This window comes from Falco punctatus, assembly GCF_963210335.1.
Source record: "Falco punctatus genome assembly, chromosome: 1".
Classification (NCBI taxonomy): domain Eukaryota; kingdom Metazoa; phylum Chordata; class Aves; order Falconiformes; family Falconidae; genus Falco; species Falco punctatus.
The window spans coordinates 26,623,354-26,640,150 of record NC_137580.1 but is presented as its reverse complement, the minus strand read 5'-3'; the positions used below and the strand labels follow the sequence as shown (position 1 = coordinate 26,640,150).

Here is a 16,797-nt window from a genome sequence, read left to right as displayed (position 1 = left end):
CGCGGCTCCCGCCCCCCGCGCACGCCCTGCCGCGGCCCGGCCCGGCCCTCCGCGGGGCGGCTGCCAGCCCGGCACCGGAGCGCCGCGGCTGCCTGCGCCGCGCCGCCTCAGGGCCGCTGGCCGGGCAGGGGCGGCCGCGGCCCTCTCGGGCGCTGCGCGGGCGGGAGGATGCGCGGCCGCGGCAGCCCGGCGTGCCGGGTGGTGACATTGCCAGCGAAGCCCCCGTAGGTCAGCGCTGAGAATACACACGGAAAGGAGCTCCCCTGGGACCTGGTGTGTGTGGGGGTCTGCCACAGCCCCCGCGGTCAGGGCTCTGCACCCCCGCCAGAAACAGGGTCGCTCACGTTGCTTGCCCACCCCCCCCACACACACACCCATCACCCCCGAAGTAAGAAGGAATTCACAGCATAGTTCCTTACCTAGAAATCCAAATCCTGTTTCCGAGCTCGTGACTCACAAGACTACTCTGCAATTAAAGCACCTCTCAAAATACGCATTTGGATGCTGTGGAATGAAGTTAGAAAGGAAAATTTCAGATCAGGCTTCTAATGTCAGCCAACTAGGTTCACCTGAGCCTAAGAAGCAAGGTGTCATGCTCCCATAGGGAAAGATGGACCGCATCCTGTCCTGGGAACAGTGATACCATGCCATAATGCCATGGGGATTACACAGGGAAGAAAATTTGTCCGATATTTCCAGGGGTGGCTTACCTCCTCCGAGCCACAGAAAACAGGGTTGATGCTGCCATTACAGTGAGACTTGAAGGTTGGATGGAAGTTACAAGTTCTCACAAGTCAGTACCTCCTCGTGGCACCAGCGCCTCATACAGTCTGCTGTGGTCCACAGAAAGGGCCAAACTTGGCTGTTCTCATCACTCTTTGCTGTTGTCACAGGGCTTTCAAGCCTCCTGTCATGGCTACAGGTTTTTTTCTGAAAGTTTTTTTCCTAGCCTTCGGTGTCAAGCCTATGTTACTCTGCTGAGTCTCGGGTGCATTGCCAGTTGGCAGCCTTGCACATCCTGTTGGTGTGCAGAGCCACCTCTCCCTGTAAGGCGCAGGTAGGCTAATTCTGTTCCTTCAGGGCTGGCCCTGGACATAACCATTCCACTTCCTGAGAGGCAGCAGGCAGGCTATCTTTGTCTAGCCATCCCATGCAGTCCTGTCTTGGTGAGGATCTTGCCTCTCCTGTCCCACGTTTCAGCCCTTTCTCTTGTGTTAGCACCTGCCTAAACAGTGGCAATACTGAAAAGTGAATCAAGGCACTGAGACAAAGCCAGGCCATTACACAAAAAAGCTAAGCTACACAGAGCTCATGCCATCTTGCCTCCCTCAGTCCAGGGAGCAGAACCTCTGGTGAGGCACTAAGGATGGTAAAATAATATCTTTAATTTGGAGATATGAAACTACAACCCTACAATTCTTCCTGGGAGAACAGGTTTCTTGACAGCCTGTCCAGGAATTTAGAGTGCAGCAGGAATATCAGCAACATCAAGGCTTGAAGTACAGAGGGGCTGTCCTGGCCAAACACAAAGTTATCCAAAACAACGGTGTCAGAGGGTGGTCATAAGCAGAATGATCAACTGTTAACTGCATCTCCCACCTCTCCCTCAGCCATCCTCCTAACCCTTCATCAGGGAACAAGCCATTCTAGAAGCTAGCAGAGGCAGCTTCCCAACACCATTAAGCAGACTTGCCTGTCTGTGCACACAGCCATTGTTCTAGAAAATGGATCGGAGATCCTGAAATCCCCCAAACAGACACAGCTTACCACTAGTCCTGGCTCAAAGAAGATAGGAGAGCACCACAACTGGCAACCACACAGTAGTGGAGAGGAAGGTTCCTCCTGTCAAGCTGAGGCAGGAACATGAAACACTTCTGTTTTTTCTTGCCTGTGGGTAAATTCAAACAGCCTGCTGTTGCTAAAAGGATGGCAGGCATACTTGGGGCAACTATTGAAACTAAGAAGAGTCTCAGAGCGATTGATTCTTGGAGTAACTGAATTTGAACAATCCTAGAACTTGAAGGGCAAGACTAAGTGAGCTGGACAGGCAGTCTCAGATGCCTTGTCAGGAATAATATGAACCTGCAAGGAATCTGTAAAGGAGAGGCAGGAGCTCATGGGGATGATGACTGAGCAATCTACAAGAAAGCAGTATGCAATGATGGCACTTACAGCTAGACCTGTGACATCTTTCTCTCTTACTTTGAATCAGATGGACCCTTCTCAAAACTCAAAGCATCACATCTTTCTGGCTCATTTCTCACATTGCCCCTTCCAGAAACTCGCATCATGTCTGGTAATCTCTTGAAATTGTCCCTTGATGAGGCATGCAGACAGCACTATCTGGCCAGCCAGCCAGCCCTCTGGATGAGATGCAGGCACTCACAGCAAGCAGCTCCCCCTCCCTACTCCTGTTTCTTTCCCCCATGTTGTTACTGCCAAGTTCTGCATATCTGTACATAGTTTTACATAACTGGTCTCGGTGAAAAGCTGAGCTTTTTTCCAGTATTGTATTCTGCATTATTTGTATTGCCTTATTGACAGCAAAATAGCAATTATTTTTCTGATCATTTTTCTTTGTTCAACATATATGTTTCCATTGGCATTCTTGGAAATATGGGAAGCCAATGGACCTAGTGAAGGATGGGTTTGTGAAAGGCTGATCCTTGTGGATGAAACTTCAGAGTATGAACTGTAAAGGAAAAGGGGGAGGCAATAGGATTTATAGAAAGCAGAGACCAGGAACAGGAGAAACAATGTGTAAACTTACTGCTTTCAAATCAGCAAGTACATATATATAAGCAGAAAGTAGCTAGGTATTTTGCATAAAACATTCTGCCAGAGCATTCCTCAGAATTTGGCCCTCCTGGTTCCCACGGGCAAATGAACAAGCCATAGCAGGCACTGGTTCTATCTCAGCTTCCTACTCCCAGGCTTCAGCCATCTGCTCCCTATTACACTCAAAAATTTAGTGCACGATACAGCAGCAAAACGAGATCCTACTATGGAGGCTGTTTTCAGACTCACTCTATGAAGTCTCCTTTCTGGCAGTCAAACTATGATGAAAACAGTGATGACTTAGGCTACTTTATGAACAAAGGCATGAGATGCATTCAAGATAAGCTAGTAACAAGGACAGAATAGTAAATTCCATGATTCTGGCACACTAGAAAGAATTGTGCCACCCACTGCCAAGATAAAACTATGAAAACAACTCTGCTTGAAGGGCAGAGGATGGTAATGTTCCTTCCACCAATAACCATGTACAAAAGAGGAGGGTGGGAGTTGAGCAGAACTTACTATGACATTCTTTACATCCGTCATCTGAAAGTAGTGTGGATTGGGCACTTGATAAAGCAACAGGCAGACATCATGTTCCACATCACAGTGCTAGCTTTCACCTTTTCTGCCCTGATAGGCAATGGAAAAGCAGGAGTCATGTTGGTGATCTAACTTGCCAAATAACAGATGAGCTTGTTTACAGATACCCAAGAATTTTACTTTTCCCAGTCTGAAGTTCTCTTTCTGCTGATGTTATTCTCATCTTTGCTGCACACCTCATGCCACTAGGCATTGCATTGTTTTCTGGAGTGGAAGTTCTTCACCTGAAATTCAGTTTCACCAGATCTGAAAAATAACCTAGAAGTGGGGCAAATACTCTTTATGTAACTCCTTTTCTGTCTGCTCCCTCTTTTCTTGTATGCAGTCCATAATAAGTAGATAACGCTATTCCCAGAAGTACATGAATCTACTGTGAATTTTGGTACTGAAGAGCCACTTGAAAGATGGCTGCAGCTTAGTCTGAAAATGCCATCCAGGAAGTGGAAAGGAAAGATTATAAACTACCCTTGCACTAGCAAAGTAGGAGTGGCCTTTTGGCAGCAACACTGGGGTTCTGGAAAGAGGGATCTAATTTTGGAAAAAGAAGCCAAGTCCTCAGAAAAGTTGCTCACAAACATTCCTAGAATTCAGCTGGGCTGGCATCTCACTAAGCATTAGAGAATTGCAAAGCATTTTGTGATAGCAGGCAGCAGCCCTGTGAATTAGCTGGCACAAAGAATATATTGTGTACTTAGGTTAATTTAACAGAAATTTAGTTATGAGATCACGGCTGAACCAAATTTATACTTCCAGATTTTCTGTCAACATACAGATACAAGCTTAATGAACGTCCAACCACAACCTAAGCTGTCAGGACTCACAGAAAAAATATGGCTCAGAAGAAAGAAAAAACACTACTGAAATGGATCTATGGAAGGCTTTTGTGCTCCTGAATCATCAACATACCAACACAGGCTTTGAGATAAATTAGCCACAGTGCAGGGGAAATGATCATAAAGGATTGCTGCAATGCTGCCAGATCACAGCTGCCCAGTGAAGTTTCCAAAACTAGGAAATGGAGGAAGGAAATCTGAAGCTGGGGGATGACAAGGACTTTTTTACACTTAACTGGAATATCAACTAGTTAGTTAGAGTAACAATGAAATGCAAGCAGGCCAACTGGGACCCTCTCAAGATCAGGCTTGCAAAAAACATTTAAAAATAGAGGATTGAGATCTGAACCACTGAATTGTTAATGATAACACTCACTGGTAAAGATATACCATCTGAACTAGGCTGAAATTTATCTGTGATATGTAGTATTAGAACGATAAGTTCTCAGTAACCACACAAGTTACAAGTTAACGAGACAAAGGGCTACTAAATTCCATTGTGATTGATAATTATGCAATCAGTGTCAGGAACATGTTTTACAAATACTTTGGGAAATCCCGTCTAAAAATGTGGCCTAAGCAAACCAACACTGGTATAATCATAACAAATTGGTTTTTTTCCTCTGGGGCAGAAACCATAATAGCAGCTGCACAATTGCGATGGCTTTCTTGCAAAGAAAAGATAAGAAACAGTGTGAACTGCTTCTTAAGCAACTGTAGTTCACAGCCATAAACTTACCAGCAGCTAACATTGCTATATTCATCTGAAAATTGCTGCCACTTGGGAAAAACACATCTCATGTCACCCTCTCTCTATGTTCAGAGCCATTACAGCATTCAGTCTCTGAACATGAGTCAGAGCCCTCAACTGTTACAGTTCTCACAGACTTGAAATAAAAATGAATCCCTCTTCACTTTTCAAGTGACCATCTAATAGAAGAAGCCATATCTAATAGACGAACCACAGGCACAAAATACAAGCCAGTATATTTGATGAATGTTAGCACAGAAGAAAATGTGAGAGAAGGAAATGAAAATAAGATCCCAAAAGAGTTTTTTGGAACACTTTGCTACATCTAACTAAGAAGCAGCAAGGAGTTAAACTTTTCTGGTCAGGAACTGGGAATTACTCCGATCTGAAATGAATATGTGCAGTATTGCAGCTGGTATTAAGCACACAGTATGTGATTGAAATTTAAAAGTAACCAACCTTTAAAAAGCCAAGGCATTATTTACCAAGAAAAAAGAGAGAACAAAGAGAAAAGGTATTTTACTCATCACTGAGGAGGTGTATCAAAAGGCATAACTATACCAGTCGGTCCTTGGAGATCAGTATTCTATCACATAAAACGTGGCAGCATCTCTGTATGGACTACAGAGAACTAAATCAAATGGTTGGAAAAGAATCTGATCTGTTATCACTCTAAGTGATACTCTGCTTTCTGTAGCACATTTAACCATGCTTTTTAAATTTTGAATCTTAGAACACCAGTATTGACAAGTGAACTAGAAATGACTGCTTTCTCAGCTGGCCAAGATCTGTGTGTGAACATAATGCAAAGGATTTAGCTTTGTGCACATTTGCTGTTTGAGGATGTGGTATGATACAGCTGGATGTTTGCTGCAGTATGTCAAACCTGTTGAGCAGGACCTGTAAACCCTAAAAGTGATTTAGTATAAGAAAGAAAATTAGGATTTACAGAACTTGATAACACTGTCAGGTCAGGAAAAAAAAAAAGAATTCTGTATTATTCAACTTACATTTCAAAATTTACAAATTTTGCAAAAACACTGCACGTATTAAGGGAAAACATTTTGGTGTTCAAGAGTGTGAATTTACATTTTCAGTGTTCAAATGGGTTCTCGTGGTTAGCTTGTGTTAAGCTACTAAGGTCAAAATTGGACATAGATGTAGTCTCTAAAACTGGAAGTAATTACTGAAAAAAAGATGGAAAGATTTGAAGCCACTGCCATATTACAGCAGGAGTCCAACTCCTCTGCAGAGAAACTACTGAGGGAGTTAGACTCTTCTCAGTGGTGCCCAGTGACAAGGCAAGAGCACTAGGCACAAACTGAAACAACATAACATTCCAACTGAACATAAGAAAACATTTCCTTACTCTGATGGTGGTTGAGCAGTGGCAGAGGTTGCCCAGAAAGGTTGTGGTGCCTCCATCCTTAGAGATATTCAAAACCCAAATGGACATGATGCTGCTGAGCAGCCTGCTCTGGCTGACGCTGCTTTAACAATAGGGGTAGACTAGATGATCTTGAGAGGTCCCTTCCAACCTTGACTGTGCCACTCAAAACAGAACCCAGGAACAAAGCTCAGAGCACTTTCACCACAGTTTCAGTGGGAGTAAAATTGTTTGGGATGGGTGATATTAAAATACAGGGATAGTAAGACACCTAGAAATATCTGTGCAGGAAGACACTAAATATATACACATTATTCAGTGTCAGTATCTTTTACGTCTGTTGTACGTTTGGGGAAGGGACCAACAGCGTAACATCAAAACATTCCTAGGACGAAGAGTTAGGATCTACAAAGCCCTGAGAGACAATCATACAGCATGACTGAATACCTCCCAGCATGACTAACCTCTAATTGGAGAAAGAAAGACAGTCTAAAATACTTCCTTTTAAAAGGCAACAACTTTCAATTTACCATGTGATCTTTTTTGCACTCTGTCAGGAAGATGGGAAAGCTGTAACAGGGTATTTTATGAGATGGGTTATACTTCACTGAAACTACTATAATTGCTACCCCTCATTTGAGAAAAATGGTACAAGACAAGAAACTCCTTACCTCTAAACTAGATCTTCCACCTAAACAAAGGCATATGCTACTGCTGAAGAGAAAGACACACAGAACAGTAGGGATTTTCTAGATCCTGTTCCGTGAAACATTGTGTGCCGGAGAGAGATCCAAAGACCAGAGAAATTGCTTGCTTCTGCTGTGTTCAGGGAAACCGTACATTACTCAATACATAAACAGAACACTATTTGAGACTTGTTTGTTTAACCTGACTTTATCCTTAATCTTCTCCTCTAGTAACTTGCCAGATCCTATGTTCTTTCTAGCCACATGGCCAAACTGGAGACAATTGGGTTAGGAAAACAGCAACATCTTGTCTTAATTTGTATTCTTGAATTGGTCCTTAATGGTTTCTATGACTACAAATGCAGTTCAATTAACTTTTTATATGACTGTGGTCTAAACAGTGACTAGTGATTTAGACTTAATGATTTAGCCCTAAATTATTATTTAACTGTAGTAAGATAAATAGAAAAGGGGCTCTTTGCCTAATACAAAATTGTTCCAGTCTCCAAAATACAGATATTTTAGGATGGTATCAGCAGCAATACAGCTTGATAAATTACCCATCTGTCATGGTTGAGCTCTTTCTGGATGATGTCTGACAAATTTCACTGTTTTGTAAATTTTTATTGTAGACAGTTCCAAAAGACTTCCATCAGCTGTGGATTTGGTGCCCATCATGACAGATTATACTGTAGTTTAGCAAGATGGCCATCACTGGAAATCACTTCAAATTCTAGTTAGAAGTTTCAAAAAGCTTCAGAGTCCCAGAATTGCTAGATCAAGCAATAATAGCTGAATTCAAGAGCTCCTGGTTTCTTTTTTATTAAAAGGAATTATACTTTTTCTGCCTCACAGAATTCTAAAACATCTTGCGCTTTACGAAACAGAGAGGCCATTGAAGGGATTCCTAACAATTGATGATGTAAAGTATACTGGAGTATGTTCTCTCTGTGGTTTGGATTCTAGTAGATTTCTGATTTTACTATATATATTCTTGTATTATACTGTTGTTATTCATATCTTTAATCCATATTTTCTTATAGCTGGAAAGCTTTTGAGTTGGGACCACAAGTACTGTACAACCCTATCGCCTCCAGCTTGATCCTGCATATACCCCTCTGCAGCCTGCATTGATGGCTCTATGACTCAGATTACATACATGAAGAGAAAAAGGTGTCCAGTCTCATCCTTTTCTCCCAAGAAGACACAGCAGTGATGTAGGAAGACAGTTTGCAAATACACTCCCTGAATAAGTGTTGCCCATCTCCTCAAAGGAAAAGGCAGGAAGCCAGGTGAAAGCATCCTGGAGACCAAATTTGATCTGCACGCTGTCAGTTGGACCACTTTGTACACAATGAGCTTTCCAGCAGTTAGGTTATCTACAGTGTCAGGAATATGAAAATATTTTAGCAATTAAAGACCACTACCAATGCTGTGAAATTAGGCTGTGACTGCATTTACTTTAACAGGAAGTGACTTTATTTTTATTTATTCTGGACTCCCAAATTCAATTAACGCTTCACAACAATTTGCTGTTCCAGGTCTAAATCTAAGCTCAACTCTCCTAACGAGAAACTCTAACTTCATCCCCAAGCAATCATTCAAAAATATTACTGCCATTTTATCTTCTCTCTTACTTACTCAATGCATTTAGGTACTTCCCTGGCTGCCACTGCATTGAATAGCAAATTTAAGCTTCCAGCTTCAAGGTCCTATACACTACAGTCCTGAGGACGTTTACAAAACGGAGGTTTGCTGAGCACCTGCTTGAATCTGATTTCAGCTTCTATAGTCATTAAAATAGAAGGAGCTACTACTTAATCCTAAGGACGTGAGAAGATGATGTCCAGCTGGCCAGGAAGAGCTGTCCAGCTGCCCTTTTAAGGCAGCTCTAAGTCCCTTTTGTACCTATCCATTTGTACCTATCAATGAAAGTTGCATAGATTTGATAATGTACTGTAAGTTATTACATTAATAGATGGTGATACAAAATTCTTAAAATACTTCAAATACTTCACTCAGGGTAGAAAATGTTTCTGAGTGGAAAACAATATACCAGCAATGTAGCATGGTGACTATATGCTTTGTACTATTGGCCAAAGCCTCTCTTCCCTTATAAGTCTAATACTCATGAAACTAATAATAATAGCCATGTTAGGTTGTGAATTCTATTTCTGTATTTCCCAGCTTACTTTCATTTTGAAAGGACCCTTGAAAAGATTGCTATCTTCTTCTTGTAACAGGAAGAAAAAAGCAGACCTTTACACCTTTTCCTTTATAATAAATGCTTTTAGTTCCCTGTAATTAATTTTTCAGTCTGCTAATGCCAAATTTTTTCAAGGTATGTGCCTTTACATTAAGAATATTAATAAACCTGGGACCTCCTGCAGAATTACAAGAACTATCTCACAACTGAAGTTGCTTTTTGTCTTTTTTTTTTTTTTTTTTTTTTTTGCCTCTCATGAACCCATAAGAAAGGCCCCTAGACCCCAATGTGTATATATCACCAGTTGAAAATCGCTCCTCCACAAAGACATGGAAGTTTAAAAAGACCAATAATTTTCCTAACAGACTTAAAGGCAGGCTTAACAGACTTAAATGGTAGGTTTTCCTACCAAAAACATCAGGTTCAGATGTAACACTAATTTAGAAGACATTGCCAGGTCAGCAAACTAATAAAAAGTCCAAGGTGTCCTGTCAATTTCTCATAAAAGCCCTTAACAAGCAAAGAAAAATAGGGTGTTATTATTAAACTACCAAAAATTTCTGCGCATGCATTGTTTAGTGAAAACTTTGCTAAATCTTGTTTAAGCCATAGACTGATGTAAAATCAATAGCTGATTTGATTTCTGATCTAACTCCACTAAGATGAATTGCATCATATTAATTCAAACTAAATGACTTCAGATGACTCTGATGTAAATTTAGTTAGCAAGCTTACTGCCTTTATCAGCATATATATTTAAGCTGCTAATGACATGAAAAACACAGTTTGGAAAGTGCAGACATCGTGAGCAAATACCTCCCCTCTCTCTACCAGGAGCACCGAACAATTTCTGTTTTACTGTTTTAGGTATTTCTGCCTGCAGAACTCCTACAAGTTCTTCCTCATTACCTTTACAGGGAAGTCTGGGCAAGGCAGTAGCAGTGCCATGAACTCTTTCCAAGGCGAAGAGCTCCTCAATAGGGGGATCCGTCTCACATGAGCGAGCCCATCTGCTCTGTTCCACCCAGGAGAGGGCACTCTTACACCTGTCCACGCAATCGGACGTGGACACATATAGGAGGAACAGGAAAGTTAAGATGACATCTCAAAACTCGGTCAACTTGCACAACCAGTTAGTTATTTTTATGATAAAGCTAATCTTCGGAATGAGTTGAGACACCCAGATGCTGCCACAACAAGAACACAATATGACGGACAATAAACGTGCAGGCTAAATTTATTCGTAGCCTCCAAAATGTGCTAAATGAGACGCAGATAAAAAAAGACAACCTCTGGCATGTAGGCCTCTCTGTTAAAAGCTGGGATGACAGAAAGAGAGCTGTAGGTGCAATTTTGGTGGAAAATGAGGGTTAAATTTTAAAATAACCTAGTTTCATGAATACTATTTATGCTGATTTTTGTTAAATAAAGCATTATTATAAATTAGTATATGAACATTTAAATGCAAAGTACACACCATCTAAAGTTAATCCTCATATGGATGCCTCATGAAATAAGTAAAATAAGAACTAAAAATATGTTACAGGTTCAACCCCTGTTTCTAAAGTGTTTGGAATCAATATACAGATCTCTTGAGACAGCTCTCCCCTCCAATAAGAAATCCTCCAGCAACAAAGAGAGAAGATCAAGCATGACATTTTTTATTTTTCTAAACTAAAGAGGCCAAGATGAGGAGGCGGGAAGTCTTGTTATGCAAGACACAAAGCAGCAAAAGAGGAACAGAATGTAGCATGCTATAAAGTTATAGTCTTGAAAATGGCATTTTCTTCTAATCGCAGGGAACAATCTCAATAATTCCAAATTCTCTCTGAGCAATTCCAATAGAAAAACATCCTATTGATATGAACAGAATAAAATTAGGAAAATATGGAAATGAGGAAAAAGATCACCAAGAATCTTAACTTGAAGAACAGCAATTTAATCATACTTGGTACCGTCATAAGCATCTTGCCGTCCCCAGGCAGTATACTTGGGGTAGGGGGGCATCCACAGTCTCAGTCAGATGAACCATGCACACAGTGACTCTATTGTAAGTACAGCGAGTCCAACATGTACAACTTGTGCATGAACAATGGCCACTTTTCCATGAAAATGTGGGGAACTTTTCCTATATATAGGTTGTAGGATAGGTAATATTTCCCATATTACATGGGAAATTATATAGTGTTTAGGATGGTTGGTTATCCTAGCGTTGGCTAGTGAATATTGGCAACCTTTCTATATTGGGAGCTCGGGCTGAGCCCTTATAGCCACTGATCTTACTTTACAGGCACTGATCCTATAAACTTTCCTCATGTAGTAATCTTACATAGTTTGAACATAATTTAAGACACCATATTTCTTGCTCTCACTTCCGGAAGTGTTTCAAAGCAATATGCCAAACACACTAAACAATGCATGAATACCCAGAAACGTATCTCCCACTCTATTAGTTATGATCAGCTCCAACAGGCAAAAGTATAGACCAATTTGCAGCCAGTTTGTGAAAGCTGCTATTGAAAGAACTGTTTGGTATAAGGCTAAATTGATGATGGGATCAATGAAAGAACTATCTCCTGGAATTAGATATACTACAAAATTTTCTAATTCAGAAAGTGAGCCGACTACATTCAACAGACTATAGTTTTATATTTTGTGGATCAATTTTTCTAAGAGTGAACAACTAAAAAGAACTTAATTCAGAGGATAGACACAGGACAATATTACAATAAAATATATTGTTTAGTCAGATGTGGAAGTTGCTGAAATCACACAGAGAGGCTAAGTTCTCATTTTTTCTAAAGATTCTATTTCACACAAAACAGAAAAAAAAACCAAAAAACAAAAAAACAAACAAGCCTTAAACCAAACCAAAACCCCTATTCAAAGACTGCTAGTCTACCTATGGCCCTATTCTGACCTAAAATGCTGCAGAGTCTTCTGTAAAATAGTAAACTATAGTAAAGCATAAAACAGTATAGAAGGCATACAATGATGACCCCAGCATGCTGATTACATAAGGTACTGATTTTTATGCAGCATTTTAATCCTGGCAAAATTTGCCACTACTCTGTCCTACTCCCCCAAAAGCCTTTCTATCTGTATCTGTCTTTTACCAAAGCGAAAATTAACACAGTATATGGTGAATATGAAACAGCTGTGACATAAGTGAAAGATGCCTATTTAAGGACAAAGGAAAGGAGTGGGGTATATTAAGGAAAGGAGATACAGTAATTTATATTAATTTGATTTGCTTTTTGCAGTAACAAACTCTGGTATTTGTAATCCAAATGAGCACATGAAAATGCATCTAGATACAAACCAAGCAAAATCATTGCCCTTTACTATGGCTGTTACTGGATGTCTACTACCTGTAACATAAAAGCATATGCACAGTAACACAGGATTCTGACACTTTATAAAGGTCATTCAGAGCAAAATCTGAATATTAGTAGCTCAGCTTCTTTCTACAAGCTGTCTGAAAAAACATGAGGCATTTAACCCAGTGATTTTATGTACTACTTTTATAATTTTTGTCTATAGTGACAAATAGGAGCTCAGCACACCATAAACTTTCATCTATGAGCTCTAAGAGACAGAGAGGAGTTATTACCCTTATTTTACAGGTGAGAGCCTAAGGCACAGAGAAGTTACGGTCTACATCCTCAAAAGGAACTTTAGACAAATCAGTGGGACTTAGATGTCTAAATTATTATGAAGGCCCAAGATCACACTTGAATTCATTAAAAAGAAATCAGGCCTAATGCAAAATGGTCCTTCTCAAAAAGGTACTGAAAACCTCAGCTGAAAAACTGCATTATGTATTGGATTAAAAGCAAGTTTTGGTCTGAAGAAGACCTAATTCAATGAACAGATGCATGTTACAACATTTCTGCAGGAAAATGGACTTTTTCCAGTCAAACCACAGGGGAGGAGTAAACACACACAGAAAAAGGACTATATGCATCTGTACATAGTTGCCAGATTTTATTTTTTTAATCGGTTGGGCCTATACTTTCTTTACTGTGTATATAATAGTCAAAATGCTGTGTATACTGATGGAGAGAAATAAACAGCACTTGCAGATGACAGCCATATGAGAAATAAGACATTTGTTAGGATGTCTATATTGTACACTGTTCTGCAGTGCACTGTTAGCAGGCACTATAAAATCTTTCTACAGACCTTAATGTCTTGAAGGCCTCTATGTTCCTGAATGAACAACGGTTGTAAATGCTCCCCTCTGAAAATCTATCTGTGCTTTTCCATACCACACTATTTTGTATACCTCAGGTTAGCAAGGATGGTATCCTATTTCAGTTTTCTAGAGGGAGCAACATCTGTGGCTGGCCCTGTTTGCTTCTGTAATAAAATCTAACAGTCTATTAGACAGGACTGACATTCACCTTTTACTCTTTTAAAATATTGTAGCAGAATCCATAAAAAGAAACAGTTCCTTACCCTGCCTCCTCAGGCTTGCCTGCTCCTGGGCCTGCTGGGCCTGAAGTTGCCCCCAGTCCCATGCGAGGAAGCAGCAGCGTCTCCAAAGAAGGGTGAGGGTGGGAAGAGGACAAGGAGCTGCGCCAGGACAGAGATGTGTAAAGAACTGCAGTTTTCTCTGGCAAGCATAAGGGCTGGGGGGAAAATAGATTGGAACTGTTTTATGGGCAGGTCGAGTAGATCCTCAAGACATCTTAACACCCAACAACCCCCCACCCCCCAACTATTTTTGCTCAGGGACTTCATCAGAAGACATGTCAGCTGCTCCTTGACCCAGCTGTTTCCTCAGGGACACCTCAGACTTCTCCCCAGCTACCTCGGACCCCCACCCTGACCCAGCCAGCTGCCGGCCTAGCACTCCCGAGGGCACTCCTTCACCCCCCTCCCCGGCCCGGTGCCTCAGGGCGCCCGCCTGCTGCGCGCTGCGGACACAGGGCCGGGCCGGGGAGGCCGGCGGGGCCGCGCTGCCCGCGGGAGCCACGAAAGCACAACCGCTTCAGCGCGGCCCCGGGGCCCGCCAGTGGCGGGAGGAAGCGGCAGAGCTCTGCTTGCAGGCGCTTCTCTTCACGTCCTCGCCAGGCGCCCCCGAGAGCCCGCCCGGCCCGTGACACGGCCAGCAGTGGCAGGGAGGCAGGCAGGTGTCTCCCGGGGCGGGCAGCGTGCGGACCGAGACCCCCGCGCCTCCTCAAGTGGTGGCAGCACCCTGCCCTCGGGGGCAGCAGAGAGGAGGAGGCGGAGAGCGCCTGCCGCCACCCCCACGGCCAGCACTCGACCCCCACCGTCGGGGAACACCGATGCCCGCTCCGCTCCGCACACACGCCGGCCCCTCCTGAGCGGCGGCGGCAGAGCCGCCTGCCCTAGCGCGCATGCTCGGCGCGGGCGCCATTTTGGTGGGGCCGGGAGTTATCCAGCGAGAGCGGCGGCGGAGCTCGCTGGGCCCGGCTCGGAGGCGGCGGCGAGTGGGTGTCCGCTGCGGAGATGGCTAACATCGCGGTGCAGAGGATCAAGCGGGAGTTCAAGGAGGTGCTGAAGAGCGAGGAGGTCAGAGCCTCTCCCCCCTCCATGCTGCCGCCACCCTTGTGTGTGTATGTGTGTGTGTGTGTCTGTGGGCAGCGGGGGAAGGTGCGGGCGCCCCGCCGGCCTGTGCGGGGACCCCGCTTCCCCCTCGGCCCCACCTCCCCGCGCTGGGGGTGGGCCCGTCCCACGGCCTCGGGGAGGGGAATGGCGATTCCCGGGGAGACGGGACCCGCCAGCCGCTGGGAGGGGGGAGGAGGGGGCCGCGGAGCCCCTCCCCCAGCGGGAGCCGCCGGCGGCCCGAGGAGGGAGCGGAGTCGGCGGCCCGAGCGCAGGAAGCGTAGCGGCGGACGGCGCGGCCCGAGGAGGGCGGGCGGGCGGGCAGGCCGGCCTCGGGCGAGGGTCCCCGCCGCCTGCGGCGGGCGGCTGTTAACCGGGATCGCGCCGCCAGGCCGGAGGCGGCGAGGCGGGGTGGGGCCTACCGGCTCGCGCCTTCCCGCGTCCCTCCGCACGCGCGTGAGTGCCGCCGCCCGCGCGCGGCCAAGCCCACGCGCCTCCCCGCCGGGGCGAGGCTGCTCCGTGCGGGCCGGGAGGTGATGCAGCAGGGGGGCGGGAGCTCACGCCGTCCCTCTAACTCACCCCGCCGGCCAGCCGGGGCCTGAGGCTGTGGAGTATGATTTTAATTTTTATGGTTTTTTTCTTCCAAAGGCTTGTAAGTAAATCCCTTATTTAGGGTACTTTAATGCAGAACTTCCTTTACCCCACTGCAGGCTTACTCACCTTCAGGGGGATGCTTTTAAAGCCTCACTGGTTTCAGTCATGTTACCTGTTTCCTGAACAGTATGTCCTGAGGTATGTGGGGTCAGTAAGAGCAGCTGACTGCTCTCAGGGGGGCGTTAAAGAAGTTCTGGTCAGTTTGCGGGAAACCGTTGCAGCGTTTGCAGGGTTGCATCAATACAGCTTTTGCTGTGTCTGTGTCTGAGTTGGTGGATGTCAGCCAGATAGGCTTTAATGGTTGTGTCATCATTGTTGTCCTACTTGGGATGATGTTGCAGGTTGGATGCTTGTGAAATATTAACGCGCACATGTAACTCTTAAAGCTGGACATATCCACAGAGGAAGAAAATTGAGAGGGTAATTTTTGAAAGGTACTGATGACTTAAGGAAAACACGTTTAGGGTAGGAGTAGTTGATGTGCTTTTAAACAAAGTGTGTGCTTAACAGCGTTGTTGGTATGTAGCTTGAACTAGGCCCTAGAAAAATGTAAGGGCCTTGTTTTACAGCTGCCTTCAGAGCCCAGGCTGATTTCACCAAGCTATTGCGCAGCGAATATAGAATCACATAATAGACTAAGAGAAATTTCTAGGTGGATACCTTTATACCTAGCAAATCTAGACCTTGTACCCCGCATAAACAGCTGATGTTGTGGGAACACAGAAGTCTGTATTTGAAAGTGCTGTCTAAAGGCTTCAAGACCCTTTATGTAGGAAAAAAAGACAGCTTAACTTAGGTAGGTTTTGGGGAAGATCCATGCTAAATTTTCTTACTCTAAAGGTTGGGTCTAGTGAGCATAGTCTTCACTATTCCTGTTTGTTTAGTCTATGCATTGAAGGGCTCAGTACAGAATGTTGGAAATACAGTTTTATGAAATAACCTTTAAACTGCCTAAAACTTCCCAGAAATAAGACCATAATACTTTTGAAACTAAAATTATGGCATTTTAAGATTGCAGTACAGAGGAGTTTGATATTTCTTTTTTCCTGCCATCAGCAAGCTATGTATGAGTGTTATAGTGATGTAACAGTATGTATAAAATTGCTGTTTACATACTACACTAACTCCTCTGTCTTGAATGTTGTCTTAAGTTGCAAAGGTTTTTTGTGAATGTTTGTACATTCAAAGGCAGTCAGACTATGGTGTCAGTATCACAGAGCATGAAAACATATGGAGTGAGATGGTGAATGGAGGTATAAGTACTGCAAATCACAGAGGAAAAAAATGTTTTCTTCTGTGATTTGTGTACTAAAATGAATATGAAA

At 43.6% G+C, this 16,797-nt stretch overlaps 1 protein-coding gene across 1 annotated transcript in view; it reads left to right on the top strand.

Moving 5' to 3' along the window:
* Positions 1–14,201: 14,201 nt before the first annotated feature.
* Positions 14,202–16,797, top strand: part of UBE2K (ubiquitin conjugating enzyme E2 K) — a 42,297-nt gene continuing 39,701 nt past the window's right edge. The window contains exon 1 of the mRNA XM_080409656.1: positions 14,202–14,785. Within this exon, the coding sequence (XP_080265782.1) occupies positions 14,723–14,785 (63 nt within the window). The 5' untranslated portion in view covers positions 14,202–14,722. The remainder of the gene's footprint in view (positions 14,786–16,797) is intronic.